Genomic DNA, 15,333 nt, shown 5'->3' with positions numbered 1-15,333 from the left:
TAGTAATGCAGTTTGTTTTGGGCCTGGTCACTGATGACCGCCTATGCAAAGCCAATAGACAAAAAAGATGCTACTTGTTACATGGAGGACAGGAAAGATTGGTTGGCCCCGTTAAGAACAAGGCCCCCTTTCCTGGCAGAATGCCTTCAGATGCTGTTAGGCTATATGGCACTGGATACAACTGCAGAGACGTTATCTGGACCAAATGGATCCTCCTTCATGAAGGGCTATCCACTCCACTGTAGTATTAAAGAGCTGTGTGTGTTTACATTTCAAGGGCTCTGAGAAGCTCTGCTGTGAGAACTTAGTTTTGTATTGTTTAACTGATGTCTCCCAGATTGTACTTGAACATAGATTTAGCCACCTTTATGTTTCAGAAAACCCCTGAAAATATCCTACAGGAGACACAGAATGGAGAAGGTGACATAGTCCCCCAGGACTGTGTAAACTTCTTTAGACATCTGAAGGGCCTTTGCAGTAATTCAGGGCAAGGATTCTTAAACTTTCATAAGCAAAGGAACACCTAAGGTTCTCCCTTAAAACACAGATTCCCAGTCTCCATCTCAATAATTCCTTAGGTCTAAGGTAACAGCTGGAATCCAATACCTGTTCTCCAGACCAGGTAACAAAGTGTGTGAGCAAGGCTGGCTTAGACTGTGGAAACTCAGTGCTCGAAACAAGAATCCCCATCACCAGAGAGCTTGTAAGTAATATAGGTTCTCAAGCCACACTCGAAGTCCCAAACAGATTTTCTTGTGTATATTTATGTTTCTATGTGTGGGGGTTTGTTTAGTGTTTGGTAAAGAGCCTTCACCACAATAAATAAAGCAGATGAACACTAAGGATGTGGTGGAAAAACATCCCCCCTCTCTATGCACAGCTAGAGTGATGGCAAAGAGAGGTCCAGGCTGAATCACACCCTTGCCTTGGGCGAACAGAGCCTTGTGACTCTCCTAGCTGACTCTGCTCTCTCTATCCCACATCCCTCCCCAGGAACAGGAAAAGCTGGCAAAGCAGCTTGCAATGGGACTTCCACTCTGCCAGATCTCTGGTCAAGCCTGACTGATCTTCCATTGCTAAGTCATAAGAAAAGCTGAAGGTGCTTTGGGGCAAGGCTCTTTGGCCCTGGAACTCAGAGACTGACACAAAGAATTGGCATGAAGCAAGAGGAAAACTTCCAACAGGCCTTCCAGGAGTGCAAATACAGTTCTCCCTCCTTGCAAAATTTAAGAATGGCCGTGCTCCACAGAGGGAGAGCAGGCCGCCTGAGGAACAACAGTGCGTCAGGCAGCCAGGGTATTAATGGCAGGTGAAACCTTCCAAATGAGCACCCTGTCAGCCAATCTATTGCTTTCAAAGGTTGGCAATGCAGGAGACCTAACAGAGGCAATGAAGAACTAATCTCATATTGCCAGGTTAAATCAAGTCAGTCTTGCCCGCACCTTTCACTTCTTAGTTACATCAAGCCAGAATACTTTCAATTATCCCTCACTTCCAACTTGTCAGCAGGCATAGGGGAAATGCAAATGGAACAATGCCCTTCTCTGGTGGAGAGTGGGAAATATCATTAAGAAGCATCATTCATAGAGCTGTGTGTCAGTCTTCATGTGGGTCCCATCCTATAGCTCTCTACATGTCAAGCTAGTAGATAATATTAACTTAAGTCCATTCTATAGATTGGAAAAGTGAGTTCTCTTGCCCAGGGTTAAAGAGCCAGGGAATGAGAGACCGACTTTGAAAGCCAGAATGTTCTCATTCTGAAATTCTATATTTATATTTATTTTGTTTAACTGGGCCATGAGTCAGTGTCACCATGAACAAGTTGGAGAAAGTTTAGGTACTACATCTTTGTGGGTCCTGGACTTTGGAGAGCCAGAGTGTTAACTGGTAGGACTACCCCATATAAGCTCCCTGCCTCCCCATCAGGGTACCTTTGAAATGCCTACCATCCTTTACTCACTCTTTATGTATGCAGTCAACCAGATACTAAAGGTTAATCTGGAATATATCAGAATCTTAGCCCCAACTCCAGGAGTCCCAAGAGGATGGGCCAGGCCCCACATTCCAATATACCAATTAATAGGACAATTCATGGTGAATGATGGGTAAAGGAGCCAGTCACTATGGCACAAGGGAAGCTACAGATGAAGGTGTTCCACAACCACAGGTCTTCCTTTGTGGCACCTACATGAGCCTTAGGCTTAAATAGAGGAAGAACTGAGGTAGAGGTGAGGATCATGTATAATCACACAGTCTTGGTCCAAGTGTGTTTTTGGTGATTGTCATTTCTGTTATGACTCTTCAGGGTAATTAAAGGAGGTTGTCTTTGTCATCCCTTGAGGGGACCAATATGGTTCCTATAAAATGCTCACATCTTCCCCAGGAGACATGCTCACCATCATAGATAATTACCCATCATATGAGGGGTGACTTGTCAGCTCATCAATGTACACAAAAATTTCTGTGCCTTATAACACAGACGTTCCTCTGTCATTTCTGGTTTCCAATGTGGATGCAGGTTCAAGTAAGTTTTGGGGTCTGAAGCCCCCCAAAATGAGAAGATGCCTAATGGAGGATTTTGTTCAGCCTTTGCTTACTTTGAGGACTCCAGTGAACAATCAATGCTTTTCAGCAAGTTTCTCAATGCCTGATGTACAACCTCAGTGCATCATCTGAGGGCCGAGTGGCCAGCCCAGCTCCGAAGAGCTGGAGATAGCCTCTGCTGGTGAGAGCAGTTCTTCCCTTTGGAGTCTCATAGAGATTGGGTGGCCTCAACAATGTTCACTGCTACTAGGAGATTGCTTATATAAGCAGAGGACTGGCCAAAATATATTTGTTGGTGGGCCCATGTACTTTACGATGACACTACCACAGCTCAACCTAAGTAAGTTATCCTCCGGGGCAAAATTACTCCATGGAGGCCATCTCCCTAAAAGTCCCCAAGTAGGTGAGGGGCTTAGGCCTTTGTCAGGGCCCTTGGGCACCAGATGTTCCACTCACTTCCTCCTTCATTTCCATAGAAGAACAAAGAACCAAAATCCATGCTCCAATTGAGTGTCTCTGTCCTTCTGTCTGCTTCATTAGTTTTCCTGTCACCTCCCCATCGTTAACCCTAAGATTTCCTGAGTTTGCCTCCTGTACTACCTGCATTTTTCTTGAGGGAAATGAAAAACTGGTAAATACCAATCTCACTGTGGATAAACAAGCCATTGCTGCCCAGAAAATCCAAGAAAGATAAAAAGAAATAACAATGATTCGGATGCCCTCAGTGTGTGAGCTGGTGCTCCCACTCTCCTAAGCTCCCAAGTGTCTCATCTTGGCTGATCACCCAAAATTCCTGTTCAGTGCCATCATTGTTACCCACCACTTGCTGAAATCGCCTGTATAGCTAGTTGGCTGAGATGAGAAGAAGCAAAAATGTGTAAAGTGCCCACAAAGGTCCCCTGGGCTTTTCCCCAGCTAGTACCTCCCAGTAGAGGAGGCTATAATTTCTAACCTATCATAATTGATTGTGTCTGTTCTTGAACAACCTGTCAATGGATCAGTATGTACTTTTCAAAGCCCATGTTTTTAACCAATCCTCTACATAGTCTGCTGGCTCAATGAATAGGATAGATAGACTCGTGAGTGAGAGATAGTGCATCCTTGCAAAGTGTCCTCTCAAACCACGATCTGGAAAAGGTGACTTTCAGTGTGCAATTTATTTGTATATGTGTGCACATGTGTGGTGATTAGAGAGCAGCACATGGAAGTTGATTCACTCCTTCTACCACGTGGGTCCTGGGAATCAAACTCAGGTCATCAGGATGGCAGCAAGTGCCTTTACCCACTAAGCAATCTTGCCCATCCAAAATCTACACTTGTAACCAAGCTCCAAACCAGAGCTGCATGTAGACATTCACAGAGTATCCATGGCACCTGCATGGAATCATTTAGGTCATTTTGTGCTACCTTGTTACAAAGCAAAACTGAGAAAAGTAAACGTGGGGGTTCTTCTAAAGCCTGGAAAGCTTAAGGAAGCCACATAGTTCATACAGGTCAAAGAGGAAGTCACATGCAGAGCAAACTGTGGGAAACACAAGACACCGCCAAAATGAACAAAACACCTCTAACCAGACTCTCCCAAAGCCCCCAGTTGACAAAGATCAAAGAGGGAAACACATGAAATAAGCATCCTCACATCCTAGAGCACTTCACTGTAAAAAGGCTCAAGTCAAAGATGCAGGCAGACTCTTTGGAGCAAAAAGGTACACCACATGTTTTCCCAACTCTGAAATATCCAAATGTTGACTGACTGCTCCCCTGTGTACATGGGGCATCCCACCACCAACCAGAGCCCATCTTTACTGGTAAGCGGTCACTAAGAGTTAGAGCTGAAGTCTCTTGACTATGCAGTCCCCTTTTCAAATCCAGCAGAGCAAAGTAGATAGAGACTGCAGATGGCTGATACAAGCCTATAGCCATCACAGAAGGTGTGTGTCAACTCAGTGTGATGGTTTGAATCTCACAAGTGAAATGGGGGGCAGGAGGGGTGTCCTGGGCAGCCTGGTTCTAGGAATGAATTCCCAGACACTTTGTTTCTCATGTTCACATTTTTTAGTTGCCGGTGTCAACCAGCCCAATTCTTTCCCAGATGGAGCAGTAGAAAGGCCTTCGAAAGTGATTATTAAGTCTCAAGTTTCCCTGGATGACTAGCGAAGTACCTTGTCTTCTGACTTCCTTTAGTGGGGAAGCATCTCTTTCCAGTGATAGAGGTGCTATCATTGGCTGCCTTTTCCTGCTTTTTAGTCACTTGACTGAGACTGACTCAGCCTTCCAAGCTTCAGTTTCTTCCTCTGCAGGATGATGATAGTAGTGACAGTTCAGCCTCTGAGGACTCAGAGTGCCATGCACTGTGCCATGTGCTACAGTCATTCCTCAGTATCCACAGGGAGTCTACTCCAGGACCGCACAGATACCAAATCTCCAATGTTCTTATTCCTTATGGGTAACATGTACTATCTCCAGGGTAACCTCTTCACATCTGCCTGAATCCTATTCCGGGGTGTCCAGCCTTTTTACATTCCACATAACATGATTTATGAAGTTCATCTTTCATAGCTTGGCAATCAAGTCACAAAAAACTTTTAAATAGATTTATGACTTTGTATTGGGCCACAAATCAGAGCTATCCCCACCTGCATACAAGTCACAGGGTAGTGGTTAGACAGACCTTCCAGAACCATCTCTAGGTGATGTCTGCTACAAAGAGTAATGGTACTATATTGTCTGGGAGACAGAAAATCACCTATTTGTGCCCTGTATTGATGTAACCACCATAGGCTTGGCTTCATTTTCTATCTGAGTTTCGTTGTAGGCACAGATATGGACACCAGATCCAGAGGGCTTAGAATTAGCTGTCTTAATTCTCTTTCTCACATCACCACCATCACCTCCACTTGGCCCACGAGGCAGATGAGAGGTCTGGAGCACTTAATTGTCCACAGCAGCTGAACAGTAGCCAATCTGAGACTCAAGTTCAAGTTCCCAGTCTGAAGTTTCAAGGTTGCATTACTCTTCTTTGCAAAGTGCTGTGGAAATTCAAATCTTAAAAGTATAAAAGTGTTGCTTCCTGGGAAGGTGACATCTATTTTCACTGTTAGTCATTCCTAACCTGTCACTATTTGGAATTTAGCAAGCTTGCCAAGATTTAACCAGCCCAGGAAGGGCCCATCCTGAGTGTCTCTAAGTATAAAAGAGTATTAATTCCATTACTTTTCCTGTCCATTTTTTACAAACAGAATAAATTTAAAACTTGAGTGAGCTTTTGTTTGTAGTGATACCTATAGTTTGATAAATGTGTGCTATATGATAAAAAGATATTCTATACAAGTCAGTTAATCCCTATCTATTAACCCTGCAGCATATATACTATAATTACTCAGTTGTTCTTGTTGTTTTGTTTAAGTAAGGGTCTAGAACTTGCTAGCCTTAAACTCAAAGAGATCTACCTGCCTCTGCCTCCTGAATCCTGAGACTAAAGGCGTGTGCCATCATGTCCAGGCTAATAATTTAGCTTTAAAGGCAATCGAACTGAGGCAACAAAGTTGTTTCTCTTCCCAAGTTTGCACAGTGGGGAGAAGGCCAAGGAAGACAAAATTGAACCACAAATCCATCTTGATTCCACCAAGCAGGTTCTCAACCTCGACTCTGTGCAAGGTGTGTGGCTTTCTCCGTTAAGACTTCTAATGCAAAGAACTCACTTCACACTACTAGATTGTGATACAAGAGTCTCTCTGATTTTCTTTATCAGAAGAGAAGCTTTAAAAGAAATGTTTAAGCTCAGGATGGTTGTATACAATTGTAGTCGAAGTACTTGAGAGGTGGAGGCAGGAGGAACAAGAATTCATCAAGGTCATGCTCAGCCTTGGTTACACGAGACCCTATATCAAAACAACAGTAACAGAAAAGTGATTTTTTAAGAGCCTTGGTGTAACTGGAATTAATTAAATTAATAGTAAAATATAAATAAATAAATAAATAAATAAATAGGCTTAATCTTGTTCCCAGAAAGATTCTTCACGCCCACATTTTCCTGAAAATGCCAGTCCAATTATCATATGATATATGTGCATAGAAAACTCAGCCAAAGTTGTGAATTGACCCTCATTCTGACAGAAAGCACCTAGAATGGGCTCCAAGGCCACATTTCACAGAGTGAACTGAAGCAGATGAGGGCATATGAGCAGATGTGTCAATACTGTGGGCCACCCGGGAAGTCTCACTTGCTGAGTCAGAATGAAGTTCCTATCGAGGGTTGCAGCAAACCTCTCCCACCACCACCACTACCCTCCCCAGAAAAAAATGCAGACAAATAAATAAGTAGGTATATAAATAAATAAAGAAATGGGACAGTGTCATCAGAGGGCCTGCAGCTTCTCGCCCTGCTGGATGGAGATGTCCTGGCCTCTCGGGTCCTGAACTGGCAATTCAGAGTGGTTTGATTGCCTGCTTGATTGTTTGCAAGATTGTCAGTGACAGGGTAATTTACTGAAGATTGCAATGTCAGACTCCATCCAAGGGGCTTGCTAGCATAAAGATGCGATTCTTGTGACTGACAGGCCACTGGGAGACTGGAGGGCCAATTTAAAGTTCATGGTGTGGTCGGAAAGTGTTGGGGGCAGCAGCCAGTGATCACACAGCATGAGGAGGTCATTGCAGGCATGGTGTATGCTGCTGCTCTAATAACACCCACACCCCAAATGCTGCCACTGAGGCAGAGAAATGTAAATATGTAGGAGGAGATCATTTATATCTCTTCTCTTTTCTTTGTATTTGTCTTCTGCTATTGCTGATGTGTTTAGGCCTTCTCTTGCCAGACTGGGCTCTCAGATAAAAGAAAACAGTATTAATAAAACAGAGGGGAAACTGAAGGTAGTGGCAAGTCCAGAAAGAGGGACAGCCTTAAGGGGGGTTGCAGAATGCAGAATGCTTGGTGCTTAATAGGAAAACTGTCTCGGGGTATTATTTGAAACCAACACATACTTGTCCTCTAGCTGCTAATATGAGGCAGGTAGTAAATGGGCTGGAGGAGGAAGAAACCCTTCCCAGCTGTAGGAGGGCAAGGCCACCAGGATGGATGGGGCTGCTAATGGGAAGAGGCCGGCGACCTTAAAGGAAATCTATAGTGCTAACAACAGTGGGTTTCTTCTCACTTGAGAAGCTTCTAGGCTGCTGAATAGAAGTGCGGATCTCAGCGGGTTATTTTTAAAACCTGAAGCAGGCGTTCTGTGTAGATTCCCTCTGTCTAGTGCGGCAGTCCACGGACGTGATGTTCATGGCAGAATTCAATACAATTATTTTCCCCTTTATTCCTCGTTCTGCCAATGGCCCTTGAATCCAGATTGAACAATCGGACCGTGGATCTGGGGCTCTGTTCCTGGATCAGCCTGCTGCCAAGATGCTGTTCACCGTCCAGCACTGTTTCTGGGGCCTCAGCTTTCCTGGGCTCTGGGAGCCTCACATTCAGTCAGCACACAGGGCTGAGCTACTCAGAGCCTTGATTTCCAAAATCTCTAAATTTATATCACACCTGCCAGCCCCTTCCCCCCCCCCCCCGTTGGCATTTCTAGGAAACTCTGTAAGTCTAAATGTGTTACGGGGTACACCAGCAGCATTTGGCCATGTAGAAAATGAGAGGCTAGTTTCAGTCATTTAAAGCCAAACAAAACATGCAACCTCCTAATTTGTTTGTTTGCTAAAAAGAAAATAATGCATTAAAATAATTGTACATTAATTGCTAAATTACAGAGGAACTTTGGTGAAATTACATATTTCAATTTCATTAGTGGAACCAAGAGGAAAGGGGGATGCCAAAAAAAATTACATTGTTGTAAATTTAAAGCTCACAGCCAGGACTCTGATTCAGCAGTCCTGGACAAGTGTTTGTCATGGCACAGTCCAGGATTGGAGAGCACACTTTTATGATGCTAATTATTCCCCCCAACCCACCAAAAAAAAAATGCCTTGCTAACAAATTCAAGCATGCTCAGTCAAAAACCTTATTCTGATAGGGAATTCCAAAGAGCAAATACTGCTCTGAACATTCTAGTCCTGGGCCATCTCTGACACGTGAGGAATGGAAACAGACATTTACTCATTCAACAAACATTTGTTGAGGGTCCTGTTCTCTGCTGGACACTGAGAAAGGCATACATTTAGAGTTAATAAGGTCCTGCTCATCTTTCACTGCGTTCTTTTCCAGATACGGAGGCAAGCATAAAGACATAATTAGTTCCTGTACAAGGAAGTTAGTGTCAACAACAATGGCTTCTAAAATGTACTGTGCATTACAATCACCTGAAAATCATGATTGATGTGCAGATTATAGAACCTGTCAATGGGGAGGCCTGAGGCAGGTCCTTGATTCTGTCTGTGGCCATTGAATGTGACCCATTCTTTCAAAACCCGAGATGCACCAGGCATGAACACCTAGCAAAGTCAATCAGTTTGTGCTCTTATAACAAAATACAATAGTTGGTGTGGCTTACACAGTTCACATCTGTTTCTCATGGTTGAGACTTGGAAATTCAAAGCCAAGGCTTTGAGGAACTAGGTGTCAGACAATGGCCTGATTCCTTCTCAGTGTCCTCAGAGGGCAGAAAGGGGGCCAGAAGACTCCCCCAAGGTACCCATTACAGAGGTACTAACCCATCCACAAGAGCTTTGGGAGCTTGGTTCCCTCCTAAAGCAGCTTCTCAGTGCAGTTTAGAATGTCAGTATGTAAATGGGGGATGTGTGCCACAACGAATAATGCTAACCTAGCCAGCAGCACCATCAGGAGGGCTGATGATAAAAAAGACCACCCCTAAACTGGGCTTTAAACAGTGGATGTCCTGTCTGTCTCCCCCTTGCCCTGCCAGCTCCTTCCAGACAGGTGCCATGATTCTGTGCTTACTGTTCCATCCCCAGCCAGTGAACAGCACGCCAATTTGTGTTTTACAGCAGGTTTCTAAATAGGAGTAGCCCAGGAAAGGGAGTAAGAGGGCAGGAATCTAGAAAAGTATCCCACTCAAGAAGACAGAATGGAAGTGACTTTTCCTGGTGGCCACATGATGCCATTTCCACACTTCCTTGAAGAGGTGACACTCACAGCACCTGGTTCTCCATCTTGTCAACAGTTCTCTCCCTGGCTTAGGGGGAGGAGGGCTGGCATGGTTTTCTCCAAGGGAGAAAGATTGACAGAATCCCACACCTTGGTTAGCATACACCCAGTTGGCACAAGCCTATGGGAACAGTCTCTGGGCAATTTTTATGCTGTGTTAGTTAAAAGAAAAGTTCAGGATTTTATTCCTAGTCACTCTAATAATATTTGCTCGTGGTAGTAAAAGGAAGGAAGGAATTTTAGGAAAATGTAATAAAGCAAAGAACGAGGATCACACCAGAGAAACTACTGTTGATATTTTCAGCTGTTTTCTTCCATCGTTTATTCTCTGTATGGGGGAAGCTGCAATTATACAAGGCTTGCTGTGCGAAACCTGCCAGTCTCAGGCCCATGGGAAGGTTTGATGCTAACAAACGTGTTAGTGTCTCAGCATCTCCAAGTGGCTTGGTGCCATGCAGTGCTATGACCCTGGCTCTGTTTCTGCCCTTCCAGATGGCCTGGTGGATTGCCTGGACCCTGACTGCTGCCTGCAGTCAGCCTGTCAGAACAGCCTGCTCTGTCGGGGGTCCCGGGACCCCTTGGATATCATTCAGCAAGGCCAGACAGACTGGCCAGCAGTGAAGTCCTTCTATGATCGCATTAAGCTCTTGGCAGGCAAGGACAGCACCCACATCATCCCTGGAGACAACCCCTTCAATAGCAGGTAGGTGCCCTTTTGTCCCTGCTGGCCACGAAGGTCCCCACTCCTTTTTCTTTAGAGCAAAAAGCAAGTTCTCTGTCTTTTTCCTTGGACCCATTTCCTGGAAACTGCCCCTGAGGCAACTGATTGCCACAGAGCATTGAAGATACTTTCTTCACTCTGGTAGGGATGCTAGAATAGCATTGCAATTGCTCTGCAGAATTGGACCACCTTCATCCCAGAACCTGATGGTGATACCTGTTGATTCTGAGTCTGAAGATGATTTTTATGATCCGTTCTTTTATGACATTTTTGTCATTATTTAAATCCCTTTTTTAATGCCTCTGAGAGAGGCTTTTGTTTAAGCGTTACTGAAATAGTTGATTCGATGGAGTGTTTTTGAAAGCTGTTATTAACTTGATAACATAACCTATCATTCATGGCATCTTAAAGTCGCAGTAATGCCAGTTATAGGAATTTATTGAGTACCTGAGTTGATGTTATGCATGTTGTCTCCGGTGCTCACACAACCCCTATGTAGAATGCCCTCCAGTGCTGAAGGTACTGAGCCCAAGCATTTCTCTCCAAGTCCCCTCATTCTTTCCAGTTCATTTTTACTCTGAATTGGTAATCTGGAAGTTATGGATATTTGGAGGTCCGATTTTGAATTTCTTTTGTAGTCAACTTGACCATCTATTCACACCGGAGCAGGTCAGACCTGTACCCTCGAGAAGACAGCAAGGGAAGGTTTGGCTGTAAGATGCCCTCCCACCCCATCTTCTTTTGTCTTCTAGACACTGTGTTGATTGTGAAGGAAAGAAGAGGGCTAGCAGGGCAGGGGGCCTTAGCTAACACAGGGGATTGACTCCCTGCCCAAATCCGTATGTCCAGGCATATGCTACTGTGACAAAGGTCGGCATAGTCTTTTTGGGGACACTATACCCCATCTTTCTGTTCCTTCACATGAAAACATATGAACTGCTGATTGGTCCCTGCTTCACCCAGTCTCTAGATTTTAGGAGCATGAGCAAGACAATGATGCCCCTTTCTAATACCCCCAACTTGTCATCTTCCTTCTGACTCTTTTTGGGTCTGTTGTTGTTGTTTTACCTCTCTTTTCCATTTAATTTTTTACAATTTTTGAATTTGTGTTATATTTATATTTACAGTGGGGAGGGCCATAGCACACATGAGGCAGTCAGAGGACAACCTATGGGAGATGGTTTTTTTCCTTCCAAAAGAGAGTCCTTGGGATCAGACTCAGGTGGCCAGGCTTAGGGAGCACATTTACCCACTGAATTATTTCAGTTAGCCCTTATTTTGTTTTTCATTGACACATAATAACGGTGCATAGTTACGGGGCATGGTGTGATATTTTGATAAGTCCATACATTGTATAATGATCAAATCAAGGTAATTAGTATTCTGTCACCTTAAATATTTATTATTTCTTTTTCCTGAAACATTTATAATCTGTTTAACCCTTTGCAATATGCCTTGTGTTTTGGTTCACCATAGGCACCCAACTGTGTGCTGAACACAGTATATGATTCCCCTCTTTAAACTGTAACACCCTCTGTCTCCCCTTGCTTGCCCAGCCTCTGTTCTCACTCAACTAGGCTCAAAAGTACCCATGGAAACAAGTTGTTCACCCCACTTCCTCTTTCAGCATAGGTCGGAACCCTAACTTCATATGTGATTCTGCTGGACGTGACCTCGCTAGACTTTAGGGAGAAGGCATCATCTGGCTAGTACCATGTCCCCATCCCTCCTTTGAGAGCCTAGAAGGTTGGGATGGAAGACTGGATAGAGGTACAACCAGATTTACAGTGTCATAGAAGCTTTCTGCAAAGCTACACTACCCCAGTTATTGGAAACTGTTCATCTATATATTTACAGGCATGCACCATGACACGTTGGCTTTGGCAGTTCCTTTGAATATGGCAGTTCTTCACAGGGTCACCTTAGGTTCTAATTTTACTAAACAAAAATCAGAAAAATATATGATAATATAGAAGAGATAATCCCAGTCTTCTTCTGTCCCTCCCTTCCCCCATAAACTCATAAATGAATCATACTGGGTACAATAATCTCGTCTTCTTAATTAGCAAAATTAGCATGATATTACTATACAACATGTAGTAATGCTACTATTTATTTTAAGAGAGGAATGCCTTAACAAAAAAAGAAAGAAGGCAGGCAGGCAGGCAGGCTGGGCATATTGGTATATGCCTTTAATCCCAGCACTCAATAGGCAGAGGCAGGTGGCTCTCTGTGAGTTCCATAGTAGCTAGGATTACATAATGAAATACTGCAAGAGAGAGGGGGGAGAGACACAGAGAGAGAGAAGAGAAGAGAAGAGAAGAGAAGAGAAGAGAAGAGAAGAGAAGAGAAGAGAAGAGAAGAGAAGAGAAAAGAGAAAAGAGGAGTCAGGCACAAATCTCTGGCCCAAGTGAAAAGTGTTTCCTACTCGTTAGATCTTAGCTCTGGCGTGGTGCCTATGAGTGCTTCCTTGCCATTCTGAATACATTTCTCATGAAGACTTGTGACTAACTTGCACTCTGCTATAGCATTTTAGTGAGGTCCATGCAGCTTGCTTGGCTGTAAACAATGCTAATAACCTCAGTCTTTCCTTGCTCTTCCTGCTTAGCTTTTCAGTGTCTATTCTCAGCCAGTCACTTACTGATACTTTTTTATATATTTTTTCTCCTGCATCTTAATGTTACCACCATGGGATACCACTTCTGGGCATCCTAAAGGAGAGCCAAAACACAGTGGAGTCGGCAGAGATCCCAAAAATATGTGTTGGTCTGAAGCAGCACACAGACCTGAGTGAAGGGAAGTCACTTTAGAGGAAGCTGTTTGGGGGCTTGGTGAGGCAGTGCTCCCCAATATCTCTGTGTGGATACAAAATTCAGAAGGACAAAATAGTTCTCCAAGACACAGGGTGAAGCTCAGTAAGCATGCAAGGCTCGTGCACTATCATCTGACAAATAATGAAGGGACAGAGTTAGGAATAAAAAAAAACTTAATTCAAGACTTCTACAAAGGCGGTCTCCTGGATAATGGCAGACAAAAATAACGAAGATGCTTCGGCTCCACCACTATAATTTATAGAGCAGGCCTCACTATCTAGATAATGTGATAATTGTTACACATCAATAATCATAAATAGAAATGAACCGATAGCATGTCTTTTCTGCAAGTTGGCTGCCTGGAAACGATAGGAAGCCAGCAACAACGGAGAAATGGAAAAACAGAATGGGAGAAATCACAGATAGTCAAACCCCTTTCATTGCTTGTAGTGCTCCACAGAGCTTTATGCTGTAGGGTGGATTTGAAGAAATAGCAGTTGTAGGGGGAAAGAAGGGAGGAAAACCCATGGTGGGACATACACCCAATTTTTGTTTTCACATTGTGGCCTCTGTGTGCCTCTCCATCATCAGCCTACACCCTTGATTTTTAAAATAGTGTCTGGTGAAGTCTGAAAGGAGTCTTAGCTGGAACTAAGATAAGAAAATGCAATTGAACAAAAGGATTATTTTCATAAATTAGTTTTCCACTTCCAAAAGATTCTAGCACTGTGGTTGGAACCAGCTAAAAAGTGGCATTCATTTGTTAGGCAGCCAGTGGCAGACAATTAGAGCTGTCAGTGGAATGGTCTGAACACCCCCAGATCATCAAAGGGTTGGAGCTGAACAGTGGGGGGTATTGCTAATAGAAAGAGATGCTTGGAGACAGCATCCCTCCAGTTTTCAGGATGCCTGGGATGGCAAAGGAAGCATGTTCCAAAACTCTTTGACAAAATTCTGGCAAAGAACAGGTCAGTTCCATTACCTATTCCAGAAATTGGGAGAGTGCCCAAGAACCTGGGAGGCTCAAGAGCTGTCTGCTTTCACCAAATCGCCCCCACCCCCATCTCTAAGGCCAGCAGGACAACTGAAAGGCTAGTGTAGTCAGCTAGGAGCTTAATGCAAAGATGGAAATTCTTGATGGTCCTGCTTTTTCATGAAGACATGAGAATTCTGGGAGAAGAAACATGCATTTCTCCTGCCTTGGAATTTGTTTACAGCAAAGGTTGAGCATCGTCAAGGTGGAAAAATCCAAAATACTTCAAAATTCAACACTTGTCACACATCGGCATGACACTCCAAGCCCACGAAACTTTGTCCCATGCACAAAGTTATTTTAAAAAGTGTATCAAATTACCTTCAGGGCAGTTTTGTAAGATGTATATGAAACATACATAATTTGAATGTTTACACTTGTGTCTTATCCCCAAGATAGTTCATTATGGATATGCAGATATTTCAGAATAGAAAAACGGAGGTCCTCCTGGTCCTAAGAATCTCAGAAAAGAAAGTCAACCTATGTTGTAGCTACTCTTGGCTTTATAGGATTTCCCAGATAGCTGGAAACTGTGATTCCTAGGAAATTTCAAGTCACTGCTATCTACAGAGAGAAGAGTATTACATAACACCTGAGCTAGACACACACGCACAGAGAGAAAGACAGAGACAGAGAGAGACAGAGACAAGGAGATAAAATTTCAGCCACTCTTCTCCTAAGACAACAGGATTTTGATAGAAGGAAAATTTGTAATTGTATTCAATCCAGATTCCCACCCCACCACACCCCCCAAAATCTGTAATATTCTCTTTTCCTAAGCTTCTTGTAGATTGTAAAAAATTTTGTTCTTTGAGGGTAGCAATGGTGTGCATGGGGTGGAGGAGAGGCTTACAGCAAACCTCTGTGTGCTCCTCTGTGTTCCCTGACATCCCAGCCCCTAAGAGAAGAGTAGCATGGCCTTGCTCCAAAGCCAAATTAGGAAATGAGCAGCCAGATGGGGAAGCTCTCATCCAGGCATAATACTCTCTGTGCCAGGCCAAGGCTCACACGTGAGTGATGAGGAGCAGCCCGAAGCTCAGAGCCAAATGACATCAAGCAATGGAGCACGGCCAAGGCTAAAGGAACGTGCCCAGGAGACTCTACTGCCCAGCTGGGGGACTAG

General features: G+C 43.9%; 1 protein-coding gene across 2 annotated transcripts in view; it reads left to right on the top strand.

Moving 5' to 3' along the window:
• The window catches only part of LOC113836627 (teneurin-2), a 934,552-nt gene that overhangs the window by 855,493 nt on the left and 63,726 nt on the right, over window positions 1-15,333 (top strand). For both annotated transcript variants that reach the window (XM_035448193.1, XM_035448194.1), the window contains one exon: window positions 10,136-10,346. In XM_035448193.1, the coding sequence (XP_035304084.1) occupies window positions 10,136-10,346 (211 nt within the window). The remainder of the gene's footprint in view (window positions 1-10,135; window positions 10,347-15,333) is intronic.

The sequence above is a fragment of the Cricetulus griseus genome, chromosome 7, assembly GCF_003668045.3.
Source record: "Cricetulus griseus strain 17A/GY chromosome 7, alternate assembly CriGri-PICRH-1.0, whole genome shotgun sequence".
Taxonomy (NCBI): Eukaryota; Metazoa; Chordata; class Mammalia; order Rodentia; family Cricetidae; genus Cricetulus; species Cricetulus griseus.
This window is presented reverse-complemented; position numbering and strand designations above follow the sequence as displayed.